The sequence below is a fragment of the Procambarus clarkii genome, chromosome 22 (genome assembly GCF_040958095.1).
Source record: "Procambarus clarkii isolate CNS0578487 chromosome 22, FALCON_Pclarkii_2.0, whole genome shotgun sequence".
NCBI classification, from domain to species: domain Eukaryota; kingdom Metazoa; phylum Arthropoda; class Malacostraca; order Decapoda; family Cambaridae; genus Procambarus; species Procambarus clarkii.
The window spans coordinates 15,016,618-15,034,049 of NC_091171.1; the positions used below are offsets into that span (position 1 = coordinate 15,016,618).

The 17,432-nt window shown below is 47.9% G+C and overlaps 1 protein-coding gene across 1 annotated transcript in view; it reads right to left on the minus strand.

The window, feature by feature from the left end:
* Positions 1 to 17,432, minus strand: part of Klp98A (kinesin-like protein 98A) — a 404,256-nt gene that overhangs the window by 260,804 nt on the left and 126,020 nt on the right. Inside the window, exon 15 of the mRNA XM_069329479.1 lies at positions 13,336 to 13,475. Coding sequence (XP_069185580.1) covers positions 13,336 to 13,475 — 140 coding nt within the window. The remainder of the gene's footprint in view (positions 1 to 13,335; positions 13,476 to 17,432) is intronic.

Below are 17,432 nucleotides of genomic sequence, written 5' to 3' on the forward strand. Positions count from 1 at the left end.
CGAGTGCCTAGAGAAGGGCCATCAACAATATCCTAAGTAAACTGAATAATCAAACCAGGCAGACCTCTTCCATGCAAGAAACAGAAAAACCAGCGTTGAATGTTATGAAACAACATTTTCTGGGTGAGACCCGGAGGCTCTCCGGAGCTATTCAGGCTGATAAGCTAATGTCAGACTTTGGCATCAGTCATGTGTATGGAGTTCTGAGACCTACCGGGGACCATGAGCCAGAACCTGGCCCCCCTCACAGAGGCACGAGGAGCAGTGGCCTATAGAAACCCCCCCGAGTGGTTGGAAGCATTCTATGTTTTAATTGTTCTTTTAATTAAGTTCATACTAATTATAGGTTAAAACTAAGCAAAATAAAATTTATTATCTTTAAGATTATTTTACTTTACAATTATCATTTGTCAATTTTTTTTATATATTCATCTTGACAGTCTACTGATTTTTTGTTCTCTCCACCAAACTTGTGTATCCTCCATGGCTATCTAGTGACCTTAATTCTACCTCTAATTGTTTCAATTCTTTTGTTTACTTGCATTTATTGTTGTGTTTTGCCATAATTATTCTCTAATTTAGCAGACTCAATACTTTGTAAGCTCTTATTGTATTGTTATATTATTATATTGTTGTGTTTTGCTATAATTACTTTCTATTTTACAGCAGATTTAGTTTTCATCTGTTCCTGTAATTGCTTATCATATTGTATCGTGACATTCTTATCTATATGCTTACTGATATTGATCCTGATCGAAATCTTCTGTCCCATATCCACACTCATCAGCACATTGATCATCATTATTGCAGGTATTACACAGCAAATCTTGCAAAAAAACCCAGCGTTGAATGTAATGAAACGCCATTTTCTGGGTGAGTCCCGGAGGCTCCCCGGAGCTATCCCAGGCTGATATGCTAATGTCAGACTTTGGCATCAGTCATGTGTATGGAGTTCTTAGGCCTACCGGGGACCACGGCCAGAACCGGGCCCCCTCAGAGAGGCAAGGGGAGCAATGGCCTATAGAAGCCCCCGTGTAGTTGGAAGCATTCTATGTCTGCCATCGACCGGAACAGGCACCCAGAAAGGTAAGCGCCCCAAAACAAACCCCTATTCTGGTTAAAATTGCTACCTAAAACCGAACTAGTGGATAGAACTCCCCAACCGAAAACAAGCAAACTAGTGTGACGTCACACACTGCCGCGCCGCTGTCTGCGCAGCTCCCCCCTCCCCGGGAGAGGGAAGGGGGAGCCCCAGACCCCCCGCGCCGGCTACCCACACCTCAGTTCTTGAGGCTGGATGTCAAAAACGCGAAAAACCGCCGACCGGAGGGAGGGAGGGATGCCGGGGAGCCTCCGGGACTCACCCAGAAAATGGCGTTTCATTACATTCAACGCTGGTTTTCTGAGGGGAGCCCCGTCGGCTCCCCGGAGCTAACTACCCACAGACAGAAAAAGAGGGACTTACCCGGGAGGCGGTCGACGCTCACCCCTCAACTCGAAGCCGAGACAACTGGCTGCAACCGCCGACCCAAAGCAACACAGGCCCGACGAGGCCCAGGGACATTCACAAGGTAACGAGCAGCCAGGACCCTGTCCGACCGCCAAAATCCCCGCGCCCGAATATCAGACCAAGACATATTCCCAAAGACGGCAGCAAGAGCCGCGAACTTACGAACGTCATGGGCACGGGGATAGACCGCAGGCTGGCTGGACCTAATAACCCTGCGGACGACCTGAGAGACCCGAACCCGCGAACAGGGAAGAAGGGAAACCGGATCAACCCACAGCGCGTCCCCGGACACAGAAGCTGTGGCGCGCAAATAACGGCGAAGCGCCGCAACCGGACACAAAACATGATGCACCCCCGGCCTGACCAACCAAGCATCAACCACCCATGGACCCCTCCGGAACGCAGCAGTCTCATTCTTTGCCAGAAAAGAAGGAGACGGCTGCAAACGAACAAAACTATCACCACGACCAAAAGAGCAGAAACCCCTGCGCCGGAGGAGAGCATGAAGCTCCCCTACCCGACCCCCAGAGGCCAAAGCCAACAAGAAAAGGGCCTTGGAAAAACAATCCTGGACCGAAGGGGCCACAACGAAACGAGGAGATGAAAGGAAAGCGAGCACTCTGTCCAAAGACCAGGACGGCTCAGGCGACGCATGAGCAGGCCGGAGGTGAAACAATGCACGAGACAGCTTGCGAAACGGCGCAGATGTAACATCGAGACCGAAAGCAAGCTGAAGCGGCTCCGCCAGCGCCGCACGATACGAAGCGACAGTGTTAGGCATAAGATGACGGTCCTGAAACAACCACGAGAGGAAGGACAAGACCACCCGAACAGACAAAGAGCTAACACGACGAAGACGCAAAAAGAAACGGAAGGACCGCCAGGAAACTTCATACTGCCGCCGAGAAGAAGCCCTCAGGTGGGACACCAACAAGGAGGCCACCTGATCACCAGAGATATGATGATAGACTCGAGTCAAAAAAACCATACGCGAAGACTCGAGGAGAAGATCGAACCAGCTACGTGACGTACCGGCCCGATCTGCTGAAAGAGGCGGAGCCGCGGGAAAACCCTCGGGCTCGGACACCGAGCAACCAGCGCCTGAAACCAAGGCTGGGCCGGCCACCAAGGGGCCAGAAGGACAACTCTCCCCCGGTAAGTCTCATAGCGAGTCAGGACCTGGAGCAACAGCCGAACCGGGGGAAAGAGGTACAGGAACCCCCACCTCGACCAGTCGAGCCGAAAGGCATCGACCCCGACGGCCTCGCAATCGGGGAAGGGCGCCGCATAAACGGGAAGACGCCGCAACCACGCCGACGCGAAGAGGTCCACCTGGGGCGCCCGAACGTCTGGCAAAGCCAACGGAAGGACTCGTCGTCGACCGTCCACTCCGTGGAGAGGGGAACGAAGCGAGACAGGGCGTCGGCCAAGACGTTGGACACGCCCCGTACGTGAACCGCCAGGAGAGCCAAACCCCGAGAACTCAGCAGACGAGTCACCCGAAGCGACCAACCCCAAAGAGACAAGGACCGCATCGAACCCCCGCGGTTCAGGCAAAGAACCACCGGAGAGCAGTCCGAATGGAGCCGAATCGTCGATCCGCGGGCCACCCGAATCCTCCCCAGAGCAAACCACACCGCCGCGAACTCCCGCACCGTACTGTGAGCTCGACGGAAGGACGGATCCCAACGCCCCTGGCCGGCCTGGTGAGCACTGGTCACAAAACCCCAGCCGAGAGACGACGCATCCGTGTACACATCGAGCGAGGGCTCGGGTAGGCACCAAGGCACTGAACCCCGAAAAACCCGAAGAGGAAGCCGGTGACGCAGCAACCGACGCAAGTCCCCCGGGGGTCGAACTCTGCGATCGCGAGAGAGGCGGAAGGGGGAACCCCGAAGGAACCAGAACAGCCGTCGAAGCCAAACCCGACCCGGCGGGTAGACCACCATCGCGAAGTTCAGGCTCCCGCACAGCCCCTCGAGCAACCGCCGGGTGACCCGAGGGCCCTCCAGAAACAGACGAAGGCGGGACCGCAGCCGCAGGAGAGACTCCGGAGGGAGAGACAAGGAGGCGGTTCGAGAGTCCCACACGAGACCCAGCCAAGTCCGAACCTGAGAGGGAACCAGATGGGACTTCCTCCAGTTCACCAAGAACCTGAACCCGGCGAGCTGGGAAAGAACCAAATCCCTGGCTAGCAAGCAAGCTGACCGGCTGGGAGCCCAAACCAGCCAGTCGTCGAGGTAGGCCAACACCCGAACACCTAGGAGACGCAAACGAGCCACCACAACCCGTGTAAGGCGTGTGAACACGCGAGGTGCCAGGTTCAACTCGAACGGGAGACAACGAAAGCGGTAACGCAGACGCCCCACTACAAAACCGAGCCAGTCCCTGAACCGCGGATGAATCGGGACATGCCAATAAGCGTCCCGGAGGTCCAGGGACACCATCCAAGCTCCCGGCTCCAAGAGGAGCCGAACCTGAGACAGCGTAGTCATCCGAAAGGAGGGGCAATGAACCCAGGGGTTCAGACGGGACAAGTCCAGAATGAACCGCAGGTCCGCGCAGTCCCGTTTCGGAACCGGAAACAGACGGGAAACCCATCTGAGGGACGACGTCGTGTCGACGACGCCCAAGCGTACCCACTCCAAGACGACTCGACAGAGCGCAGGGGAAGAAGCCTGCCCTGCCAGCCCCGACCCCCCAAAGGGGGGAGGGGCCACCCAACACCACCGCAGGCCGCGAGACACGACCCGAAAGGCCCACGAATCGTGGGACCAGGCGCGGGCGAACAGCGCAAGCCGCCCCCCCATCGCCCCGTCAAGGGGGCAAACCGCAAAAGGGCCGGCGACCCTTACAAGACCCAGAACCCCGCACAGCGCGAACACCGCGCCGACCAGACGAGGGAGGGTCCGCAGGAGGAGCCAACCCCAAACCTGACACCAGAGGCCTACCACGACAAGAGGAACCCCGAGCCCTGGCACGACCTTTCCGGGAAGACCCACCCCGGGACCCCCGGAAAACCAACAAGTCCGACATCGGACGACAAGCCGCCGACGCAGCCTGAATAAACTGCGCCACGGCCGACTCCCCAAACAGGAGAGGACAAAAAGGTGAAGAACGCCTAAGAGCCAGAGCCCAAGCAGATTCCACGGAGGAACCCAGCACCGCCTGCCGACACGCGAGACGGGAAGCATAGAACAGGGAAACCGCATCCCGCAAAATCGGCGTGAACAGCTTCAACAAGGCAGCCGACGAACGTGCAGCCGAGGACAAGGTGCCGGAGCCCGGGACGGACCCAAGCGTCCCCACATCCTCCACGAGCCAATCCGAAGACAGCTCCAGGAGGGAAAAGAACCGCAAGGCCGAACACAAAAGGCCCCGAGCGCGCAAGTCCTCCGCCACGAGCGCCGCCGAAAGGGAGGGAACCTGCACATGGAGCTGAATAACGCCCACATCGTGGGGAAGGGCAGGGGCAAACAAGCACTCATTCAGGTACTCAAGTTCACCCCCCAGGAAAACCTGAAGCACCGTGGAAGCTTCCCGCCACTCCAGCGTGCGGGAACGACAGAAGGAATGCCAGGAATCCAGACCAAACAAGGGGCAGTCTGCTAGCCAGGACGACTCCGGAACCTCGTAACGGAGCCAGAAAGGGAATGAAGTCCCAAACCTGAACGTGGACGGATCCATTTCCGAGGCATAATCCGGGTCACGCAGGAGGTAAGCTGCAAAGGCCGCACGCACCACACCAGGTTGGATGCGATAAGCCGAAAACCTCCGGAAGGACGGAACCGACGTACCCGGGGGAACACGGAACCGAACCCGGGGAGGGGCCGACACCAAATCCAACTCGTACGCAGAGGGGGGGAAAGAAAACCCCACTCCTTGTAACAATAAGCCCCGCTCAGTGGGAAGAAAAACCCCAGGCGGGGTCCAGCGGGGCCCAAGGCCCCCAAGTCAGCCCCTCCCCAGCCTCGAGGTCCGTCACCACAGGACCCGAGGCCGAGTCCTCTCCCCAAGCCCCGACCCCACAAGACAAGGACGGAGCAGCCGAAAAAGCTGGAGGAAGGGGGGCCCACTGGTCAGACCCTGAAGCTTCGGCCGGGAGACAAGACTCGAATGCCTCTGCCACCCCCCCGGAAGGGGCAACCCCCGAAGCTGCCAGAGTCTCGAGATCAAGTAACCCCTGCTCCGACCCCGAAACCCTCAGACGCTTCGGGGCTGGAAGCAGGGGCGGGGGACCAGAACGAACAGAAGGGGAAGGACGAGGAGGTGCGGACTGAACCAGGATCGAAGCGACCCCCACCCCCAAGTCCGGGTCTCGAAAAGCAAAGCGGGGCAGCCCCGGGGCATCCGGGGAAGCAACCAACCGAGCGCGTTGCAACAGACGAAACCTAGACTGCAACGCACGTGCCGCCTGTACCCGAATAGAATCATCAGAGGATTGGGCAAATTGAGTCACAAGCAAGCAGCAACACTCACAGGACTCAGGGTCGAAAGTATCACCGACCCAACAGGCAGTGTGGCAGAGGCAAAAACAATGAGGGTCACCCTGAGACAAGGGGACCGAGCAACCCTCAAACTCGCACACAGCGAGTGGGGACTCCGGGGTCATATCCATCGGACCCACGCGCCCCCTAGGGGATTCCCAGGGTCCTGAGCGTTTACTTTAAGAGGACTCGCGCTCAGGTAGTCCCAGGCAGGGTGCTGCAAACCGGCGCCCAAAACTACCAAGCAAACTTCTAAAGCTGAACCCCAGGGACGTGTACACTCACGGGGACCTAGCAGGGGGCGCCACCGAGGAGAACAGTGGAAGGGCAAAAACAAACTGAATAAAATGACAGAACCCCCCACCAGGCAAAAACAAAAAGAAAAACAAAACCCCGCAAGAGGACAGCGAACCCCAAGGAACAGAGCCGGCCGCGATGTCGGGAAATACAAGCTGAGCAGCACCCTGCGCCCCTACCAGTGCAAACTGCCTCTTACCTGCCGGTAACAAGGGAGAACAGAACACCCAAGAGCCCAACAGGCGGCCGAAAAACCGAAAGGTAAAACGGACCAGCAGAGGCAGACCCCAAGGAGCCTGTGGAAGGTGGCCCTAAGCCCCAAGGACAGTACTTACAGGGCACCTAGGGAAGGCAGCCCTAGGCGCATGCAGCCCGAGTACTGAAGATAACTCCTGGCTCTCGCACCCACAAAACTAACACCACACACAAAGCACAGTGCAGTAGCGACACCGGAGCCAGAGCACACGACCATCGCCTATAGCATCAGCCTCAAGAACTGAGGTGTGGGTAGCCGGCGCGGGGGGTCTGGGGCTCCCCCTTCCCCCTCCCGGGGAGGGGGGAGCTGCGCAGACAGCGGCGCGGCAGTGTGTGACGTCACACTAGTTTGCTTGTTTTCGGTTGGGGAGTTCTATCCACTAGTTCGGTTTTAGGTAGCAATTTTAACCAGAATAGGGGTTTGTTTTGGGGCGCTTACCTTTCTGGGTGCCTGTTCCGGTCGATGGCAGACATAGAATGCTTCCAACTACACGGGGGCTTCTATAGGCCATTGCTCCCCTTGCCTCTCTGAGGGGGCCCGGTTCTGGCCGTGGTCCCCGGTAGGCCTAAGAACTCCATACACATGACTGATGCCAAAGTCTGACATTAGCATATCAGCCTGGGATAGCTCCGGGGAGCCGACGGGGCTCCCCCCAGAAACAAACTCCTAAATAGCACCTGCTTATCAGTTTACAATCAAAATGTTAGGTCACTTGGCAAACATTTTGATGATATAAATGCACTACTTACAGCACTAGGTACTAAATTATCTTTCATCATTTTAACAGAAACTTGGCTAAGTAATGACTATACCCAACTCTACAATTTAGCTGGTTATAAAGCCATTCATAACTGCAGGCCTAACAAAAAAGGTGGCGGTACAGCAATATATTACAAAGATACCTTCATTTGCAATAGTGTCATTAGTGATAGAGACGACTATTGTGAATATACCTTTGCCAAGTTCTCCAGTAAATCCCTTAAATCCTCCCTGATAATCGGTGCCATCTATAGATTTCCTAATACCAACATAGCTTTATTCTCTGACAATGTAAGGAATCTTATCATAAATAACAATCTCAACAAAAATCACATTATTCTGGGAGGTGATTTCAATATTGACCTGGGTCTTCAAAACAACCCTCAAGTTGACTATTTCCGTAACAGCATGCACTCCTGTATGCTTATCCCCACAATCACCAAGCCCACCCGAGTCACTCAAACATCTGCCACTACCCTGGATCACCTATGGACTAATATAACAGCTTCCCTTACATCTGGGGTAATTTATGACAGAACAACTGACCACTATCCTACTTTCCTCATAGCAAACATTGACACATCACCACCAGAAACAAAAAAACTTTCATTCAGGCTACATAGTGAATCAGCTTTAGGCAATCTCTCTAATGCATTTCACAATATTAACTGGGAATCTGAATTTAATAATTCACAGGATATAAACTCATCAACTAACCTCTTTCTCTCCAAAACTCTAAGCCTCTACAACACTCACTGTCCCCTCCTTACCAAACAAGTAACTGATAAAAGAAAAAATAACCCGTGGCTCACAAGTGGCATAATTAAATCAATCAACAAAAAACATGAATACGAAAAGAAATTTAGGAGTGGCCTAATTTTAATGGAAGTAGTTAAAAGGTACTCATCAGTGCTTACCAGTATCATAAGAAAAGCAAAACTTTCATATTATGAGACTAGATTCAAAGAAGCAAAAGGCAACATGAAAAGCACATGGAATACCATCTCTAACATCCTGGGAACTAAACAACACTCCCACAACCAGATAACACTCTCTAAGGATGGCCTTACACTGTCATCTGACTTAGAAATGGCGAATGAATTTAATAGCTTCTTTTCATCGATTGGTGCTAACCTTGCAAGTAAAATCCCACAGACTCAGACACATATCAACACATATCTCTCAGGCAGCTATCCAAACTCTCTTCTCCTCTCACCAGTCAGCCCGTCAGATGTTGTGTCTATCATACACTCACTAAAAACCAAAGCTGGGAACATCAGTGAAATCCCATCCATTGTTTACAAGAGCGCCTCCCATGCCCTTGCACCACCTATAGCTCTGCTGTTCAACAAATCCCTTCAGTGTCATACCTTCCCTGATATCCTTAAAAACGCAAGAGTAACGCCAGTTCATAAAGGAGGTAATCCGTCAGACATAAACAACTACAGACCAATATCGAACCTACCCATACTATCAAAAATATTTGAAAAAATTATCTACAAACAGCTCTACTCCTATCTCGTAAAATTCGACATTCTTAGCCCCTGTCAGTTTGGCTTCCGCTCTCAAAAGAGTACCAACGATGCAATTATTAGTCTCCTTGATATAATTTACTCTGCCCTTGACAAAAATGAGTTTCCAATTGGACTCTTCATTGACCTGAGAAAGGCCTTTGATACTGTTAATCACGATTACCTCTTATGTAAACTCCATCATTATGGAATCCGAGGCCATGCACTGGACTATATCCAATCCTATCTTAGTGATAGACACCAATGTGTAGCCATCAATAATATAATCTCTCCCATTCTACCAATAACCGTTGGAGTGCCTCAGGGCAGCATCTTGGGACCCCTACTATTTCTTATATACATTAATGATCTGCCTAATGTCTCTAACATTCTGAAACCTATTTTGTTTGCTGATGATACTACCCTCATTTACTCCAACCCCAACCCACATACACTAAATGATGTTGTTAATAATGAACTAAAAAAAGTCCACTTATGGATGTCAACCAACAAACTAACACTTAACATAGAAAAGACCTACTACATCCTATTTGGAAGCAAATCTACAAATGCAATTCAGCTTCAGATTAACAATGTAAACATTAGCAATAAAAATGATGGAAAGTTTCTTGGCATATTCCTAGACAAGAGACTCAACTTCAGTACCCACATACAACACATAACTAAGAAAGTCTCTAAAACAGTTGGTATACTCTCCAAAATCAGATATTATGTTCCTAACTCTGCTCTCATCTCTCTATATTATGCACTAATCTATCCCTATCTCAACTATGGTATCTGTGCATGGGGTTCAACCACTGCAAACCACCTCAAGTCCATCATCACCCAGCAAAAATCTGCTATCAGAATAATATCAAATTCTGCTTTCAGACAACACACAGCCCCCTTGTTTAACTCCCTAAACATGCTAAACATAATCTCACTCCACAAATTCTCTTGTGTCAACTACATTTACAAAACCCTATTCTTAAATGCAAATCCTTGTCTGAAACTCTTCCTGGACAGATGTAATAGGACCCATTATCACCACACCAGAAATAAATCTCTCTTCGATATCCCCAGAGTTAAACTTAATTTGTGTAAACACTCTATGCAAATAAAGGGACCCAGTTTATGGAATTCACTCCCTACTGAATTGAAAAGCTGTCCATCTTTTACATCATTCAAAATCAATACTAAAAAGTACCTAATTTCATCTTCATAGTTTTTCTCTTTTTGCCTTAAAATTGCACTGTATCTATTGCTACCCAATCTCCCAACCTTTTTGTTCCCAATTTGAACATCTTTACCATTGAGATCATTGCTGTTTTCTTATATGTGCTGCCATTCTATTGTATGGTGTTTATAAATCTTGTTTATCTGTATCTTTTGCTACCCAGTCTCCCAATCTTTATGTACCCATTCTGAACATCTTTACCATTGTGATCATTGCTGTCTTATATGTGCTGTCAATCTGCTGTATGGTGTCTATTAATCTTGTTTAAATTACTAATCAAGCTGTCAATGTAATCAATCAGAGCTTTAATATAACAATGTGCTTTAATATACTTACTTATCTCTCTCATCTCATTTTTCTCTTGTAATGTATCTTTCATTTATCAATTCTGATTGAACTTACCTACTTAAAATTATCTGCTAGATTAAGGACCTGCCCGAAATGCTGCGCGTACTAGTGGCTTTACAAGAATGTAATTACTGTACTAACCAATGTATTCTCACAAACCCAACGTACCTTCTTGTATATATATAAATAAAATAAAATAAATAAAATAAAATAAATGTCTGCCATCGACCGGGTTAGGCACCCAGAAAGGTAGGTGTCCCAAGACAAACCACTATTCTGGTGAAAATAGCTACAAAAGGCCGAACAAGTGGATAGAACTCCCCAAACAGAAACGAGAAAACGAGTATGATGTCACACGTCGCTGCGCCGCTGTCTGCGCAGCTCCCACCTCCTCGGGACGGGAAAGGGGGAGTCCCAGACCCCTCGCGCCTAAAACCCAAGACCCCAGTTCTGAGGCTGATGCTATAGGCAACGATCGTGTGCTCTGGCTCCAGTGGTGGTTTCAGCACTGTGCCTTGTGTGTGGTGACTGTCTTCTAGATGGTGCACGAGCCAGGAGTGATTCTTCAGTACTTGGGCTGCATGCGCCTAGGGTTTCCTTCCCTAGGTGCCCAGTAAGTAATGCCCTTGGGGCTTGGGGCCACCTTTCACAAGTTCCTTGGGTTCTGCCTCTGCTAGGCCATTTACTGCTTGGTTTTCGGCCGCCCTTTGTGTGCTAGGGTGTTCTGTTTTCCTTTGTTCGCCTCAGGGTGTAGGGGGGAGTTTGCACTGGTAAGGGGGCAGGGTACTGTGCAGCTTGTTTTCACCAATCATAGCGGCCGGCTCTGTTCAGCCTGGGTACGCTGTCCTCATGCGTGGTTTTCTTTTTCCTTTTGTTTGCCTGCCTCGTGGGGGGGTCTGCCTTGGTTATTGCCTCCTGTGTATTGAGTATTCTTCTTTCTTCCGGTGGTTCCTGCTTGGTCCCCATGAGTGTACATGTCCCGGGGGTTCAGTTCTTAGAAAGTTGTTTGGTAGAGTTGGGCGCTGGTTAGCAGTACCCTGTCTACGCTTCCCTGAGGGTGAGTTCCATCACAGGACCCTGAGAATCCCCATGGGGGCGCGTGGGTCCGATAGGGCTGCCCAAAACGAGGCAGCCTCGGGGCCGGGGCTTGGTTGCTTCGGCCGCCACGAATATGCAAGCTGCACAAAACACCGTGCGCCCCAGCCAACAACAACACTCCCTACCCAGGGTCAGACAGAGAGCTACATGACCTCCACTGAACCGCAAAGGTGAAGTTAATGACAAGCGACACCAACGTCAACGGGAGTGAAGTCCCAAATGTCCCAGGGAAGATAACCCTGAATCACAGGGGCAGTATCTACTGGGCACCTAGGGAAGGGAATTCTAGACGCATGCAGCCCGAGTACTCTAGAACACCTGGCCACCACTCAAAAACCCACAAAAGGCACAACGACACTGGGTAAAATCCAGACAGGAGAATGAAGCCAGCAAAAATGTCTTCTCGATATGACATCAATCGACGAACTGCCAGAGTCAGCGCTTGGCTGCCTGGGCGAGGCCCTCCCCCCCTCCACCCTCCTGGGAGGTGAGAGGGGGTCACTAACGAGTGGGTGCGCTGGTTGATTGGACATTTGATTGTTGTTTTCTCTTGGGGGGGGAACGTCTTGGGCTCTGTTTGGTCTTGAGGATGCAATGTTTTACCAGTTGGGTTTTGAAATGTTCCTGGTTGATACCTGGTTGATGGGGTTCTGGGAGTTCTTCTACTCCCCAAGCCCGGCCCGAGGCCAGGCTCGACTTGTGAGAGTTTGGTCCACCAGGCTGTTGCTCGGAGCGGCCCGCAGGCCCACATACCCACCACAGCCCGGTTGGTCCGGCACTCCTTTGAGGAATAAATCTAGTTTCCTCTTAAGTTCCTCTAGTTCCTCCTACCTTTTTGGGTAATACCCCTGGTCGATGGCAGACATGAATATACTCTCACAAAGTGCAGTGTTAATGAGCCATTGCTCCTTTTGCCTCTCTAAGGGAACTAAGTTCTGGATCGTGGTTCCCGGTAGGCAAAGATCTCCAATTAACTGATGCCCTAGCCTTATATAGTGGATATCAATCTGATAGCTGCAGGGAGCTGACTGGGCTTCCCCTAAAAAAAACTGTAAGATGGTGTGGCGACCCAGCATCAGAAACAGAACTGACTTGGAGAGCCAGCTGGGAGCCAGGGCCAGGTCGCCTGGTAGTAATAACAAGTTGTAATGAGTTTTGAGCAAGTTTTCAATCTGAAAGTTCCAAAACTGAAAACTTCAATTTGATGCCTCCATTTGTCTGTAAAGCTGCACTGAGTTTTTGGAGGGTTTTTCTGGTGAGGTGGCTTGATGACCAAACCACACATCAGAAGATGGAGAAACGATAACATTTCGGTCCATCCTGGACCATTATCAAATCGTGTGTGAGGACACTCCTTCATACACAGCTTGATATTGGTCCAGGACAGACTGAAAAGTCGTTGTTTCTCTATCTTCTAATGTGTGGTTTGGTCATCAAATCTTTAACCCCGCTAATGTTACTCATCATCTGAGTGAGGTGGCAAATTGTTACCTGCTCTCTGCACCTCTATGAGGGGGCCAGGTTTTAGCTCTGGTCACCAGTAGGCTAAACAGAACTAGCCATGGGTGATGTGGCTTTCTTAGTATGAAGTAACCTTGGGAAGATGGCTTCAAGGAGCCACAAGGGGCTCCTTCAAGAAACGTATTTATTCTCATAATCTTTGATATTTAATGTTTCAAACTGTGGTTAAATTAAATGGTTAAAATTAAATGGTAGTTAAAAAGGTCATAAATAAATTGGAGTTAAATATGTTAGAACAATTAATGAAAACACTGTACAATATTACAATCTGCATCGATGTCCTTACAATGCTGAATATTTTTCATCCTTACCTAGATTTTCTAAGAGCAGGATTAGCAATAATACAGTCTTCAGGAAGGCTGCCAACAGGAGTGGTGGGTTGACTATGTGTATGGAGACTTGTTTGAGTTGAAATTTCACAATGATCTGTGGTTTCTGCTAGCCTTGACATCTGATTTAGAAAATAACATTATCAACATTGTACTATGAAGCATATCATATAATTATCCAGATAAACAAATACAAAAGACTCCTACTTAAACACTTGTGTACCAGGGCCCATCTGCAGCAAAATGATGCTTGTTGCACTTCTAGTTTCCTACTTTTACATATTTTATATCAAAACCTATCAAGTTTTAAGTGTAAAAAAAAAGATTACATTTTTCTGTACAATGACACTAAAATCACTTAAAAATTATAAATCTATAAATATTTTTTATTCAGTTTTTGAGCACCAAATTTTCGTCTGGCTGATAAATGGTTCGCTTTTCTTGCAGTCTTAAATTATTTTTCCCCTTGCACCAATCATACCATTCTTGCTACCTGAACAGAATCTTGCCACTGCACCCAGCTTTCCAGTAAACTGAGTTTCATTTGAGCATGAGCCCATTACAATTTAAAACATCTTTTTACCATATAAACATGCAACATACCATTTTCTACTACAGTGGAACCTCGATTAACGAGTGGCTCTATTAACGAGTTTTTCCAGTAACGAGCAAGCCACTCCTGGTTGATGGGGTTGGGGGGTACCTGGTTGATGGGGTTCTGGGAGTTCTTCTACTCCCCAAGCCCGGCCCGAGGCCAGGCTCGACTTGTGAGAGTTTGGTCCACTCACAGCAAATTTGTCTCTATTGACGAGCTCGCCTCTTTTAACGAGCAAAACCACATGGTGCTTCCTAGCATCTCGCGGGTTCTCGCAAATTCTCGGACGCCTCCGACGCCAGTGTTGTTGTTGTATCGCACACGACAAGCATCCCTCTGGATTTATTTGAGCTTTTCTTTGGGTTTTTAGTGGTTTTGCGACTACAATTTGTAACACACGATGTCTCCAAAGAAGCTGCTTGCTAAAGATAGTGTTGTCAAGAGGAAGAAAGACACAATTACTGTGGATTTAAAGAAGGAAATTATAGCAAAGCATGAGTGTGGTGTCTGTGTGATTGATCTCACAAGGGAGTATGGCAGGTCCTCATCAACAATTTACACCATTAGTAAGGGAATGAGGAGGTAAGGGAGGATGCTGCCTCTTCCACTGAAATCAGGAAAGTGTTTTGAATGTTTGAAAAGGTGAACGCATTCTTGGAAAAGCTGCCCTGATAAAGCAGTGACAACCCGGTGTGTGAAAATGTTTAATTAATTTATCACTTTGTGATAACACTTTCGCAGGTATATGTCGCTTGAACGTGACACACTTTTTCTCTTGAATGCACCCAAACACCGCGCTCAAGCGTCATTTGAGCAAATATTTCTATAAAATCCAATTCTTATCCGATCGACTTGGGGATTGTATACATGTTTGCCATGAAATTTCCGTTTTCTTTAATAACCACATTGCCTATTTGAGAAAACGGCATTGTATTGTATCTTCGTGGTAAGACTATTATATTGTTGACACAACGCGAGTAATCGACGTAGTTTTTTATTTGGTGCTGGTCTATCGCATCCTTGTGTGACATTTGAAATGAAATTTGGGTGAAATTCCCAAGAAGAGAGAGTCCGCCTGACTCAGAGGTGGATTCTCCTTCCACACTATAACCCCTCTCCTCCTTCCCACCTCGCCATCGTCTCCCTCAAGCCAGCAACTACTCTTCATAAGGTAAAGTAAATATTAAAACACTACAACGAAACATTTATATTTACATGTGCAGTATTATATTTACATAAAAAAAAGTCACACAAGTATGGATGTTTTTGGGAGTGGAACGGATTAAATTTATTTCCTTTATTTTAAATGGGGAAATTTGTTTCTTAAGACGAGTTTTCCAGGTAACGAGCTCGGTGCAAGAACGGATTAAACTCGTTAATAGAGGTTCCACCGTATCTAGTAGAATCATTCACAGATAGCTTTCTGTGCGGTAATCTGTTCCTCCTTCACCTATATTATCCACCATTATTCATATACTATCTACCTAATTAACTTTTTCTCATTTAATTTTCTATTTTATTCATTCATCCAACACAGTCTATTTATCTTCATGCTATGATAAAACTTCTTCTAATGCTTTTTAACTTCTAAATTAGAAAATTTCATAAATGAGGAGGCACTAACTCTGAGAAAATAAAGGCAGATATATAGAAAAAGAAGGCTGAAGAAATTAAAATACTGCACTCATCCAGTCACTGTATCTTACATACAACACAGCATCATAGAGAACCAACATCACCACACTCCAGCAAGTAACTGACACCAAAGTTCGAGTGCTTTATAAGACCAAATGTACAATGCTCCTTACAAGTTGTTGTACACATATCAAATAACAGAAAGTTTCTTACTCCATCAGCAAGGAAGAACCAAACATGCCCCAAACCAATGAGTATATTATATCCTTCTCTGCATCATACATGTAAAGCCCAGACAATAATTCTTTTAACCCTTTAACTGCACGGCCTATAAATATGACACCCCCCCAGTGCGCAAGAAATAAATTCTTGGGAAAAAATTATTTTTTATTCTGAAAGTGTCAAAAACCCCTCCCTGTATATGGGTATAGCAACGAAATTTCGAAATTGTACTTACTTTGGCTGCTACTTGGTCTGTAAGGTGGCGCGTCATATCATCATTCCCCGTGCGTCCGTGCCATAAGCTCCCGGGACCGGTGGGGTGCCCGGGGCGGCGTGCGCGAGTTGCCGTGAATATATTTTTGTTCACTTCTTTCGCACAGTTCCAAATACATTTTATTTGTTTTTATGTGCTAATCCTATGTATAATGAACACGTACACTATATTATGGCAGTAAAACATCCGTACTGTCCGAGGACACTGTGTTACGTGCATGACACTTGTGTACATATTTGTTGCACATATTTACCATGTATCATGCTAATTTATGTATATATACAATCTATTTACAGACTATACACTGTCACACACTATATACATTCACCATCAACACATTCAGAACACCGTGAGTGTGAGCTGTCACACCCAGCCAGCCCTCCCTCACTCCTCCAACATTGTATTCGCCAACATTGCTCCTCCCATCATACAGTTATTCACACCAATGTTTCATGTTCATTTATGTATATTTACAACATATGTACACACTATACACTGTCACACACCATATACATTTACCATTAACACATTCAGAACATCGCAAGTGAGAGCAGCCACACCCAGACAGGCCCTCCCTCACTCCAACATCTTACTCGCCAACATTGCTCCTCCCACCATACTGTTATTGTTTTTATTACACTATTTACACATGTTATATATACTTATCTACATGTTTTATTTACCAGAACTATGCAAGTAAGCCGGTATTGTGTCCAAACAGTACAGTGGCCACCATACACTGCATAAGAAATCACACAGCAGACAGCAAACGACTCTACGATTACGACGTCACCTCCCTCACCAACATAGCTCCACTCAACATACTCCTGTTGCTGTTATTACACTATATACACACACACACACACACACACTGTATATACCCAAGTACATGCGTGTTCCCCATAGCAAACCACGAAGCTAGTATGGTGAGCAAAACAAGAGTGGCTGCCACACAGTGAGGCTACCTCAATTCTCTCCCTCCCTCCCTCACCAAAATTCCTCCTTCCACAATACTACGCACAATGCTAATTATAACCACAATCCAGGTCACTAATTTCTGTAAATGAATAATTGATTAATAATTCAAGTTTATTTTGAAAAGGAACCTAAGAAGTCGCTTGAAGATTCCTAGATGGACGAAATAATGCTGTGGTGCTGTGGCTAGCACTGTGAACATCGTGAACAGCATTGAATCACTGATATTTGAACATTGTATCCAGTCATTATCACACTCAGGCTCTTCTATAATACTATCATGGCAAAATAATACAGGTTATTATAAATATATATATATGGTTGCTCACTCACTACTGAGGCTCTCACACCCGGCAATGTGGACCATAATTTTTTTTA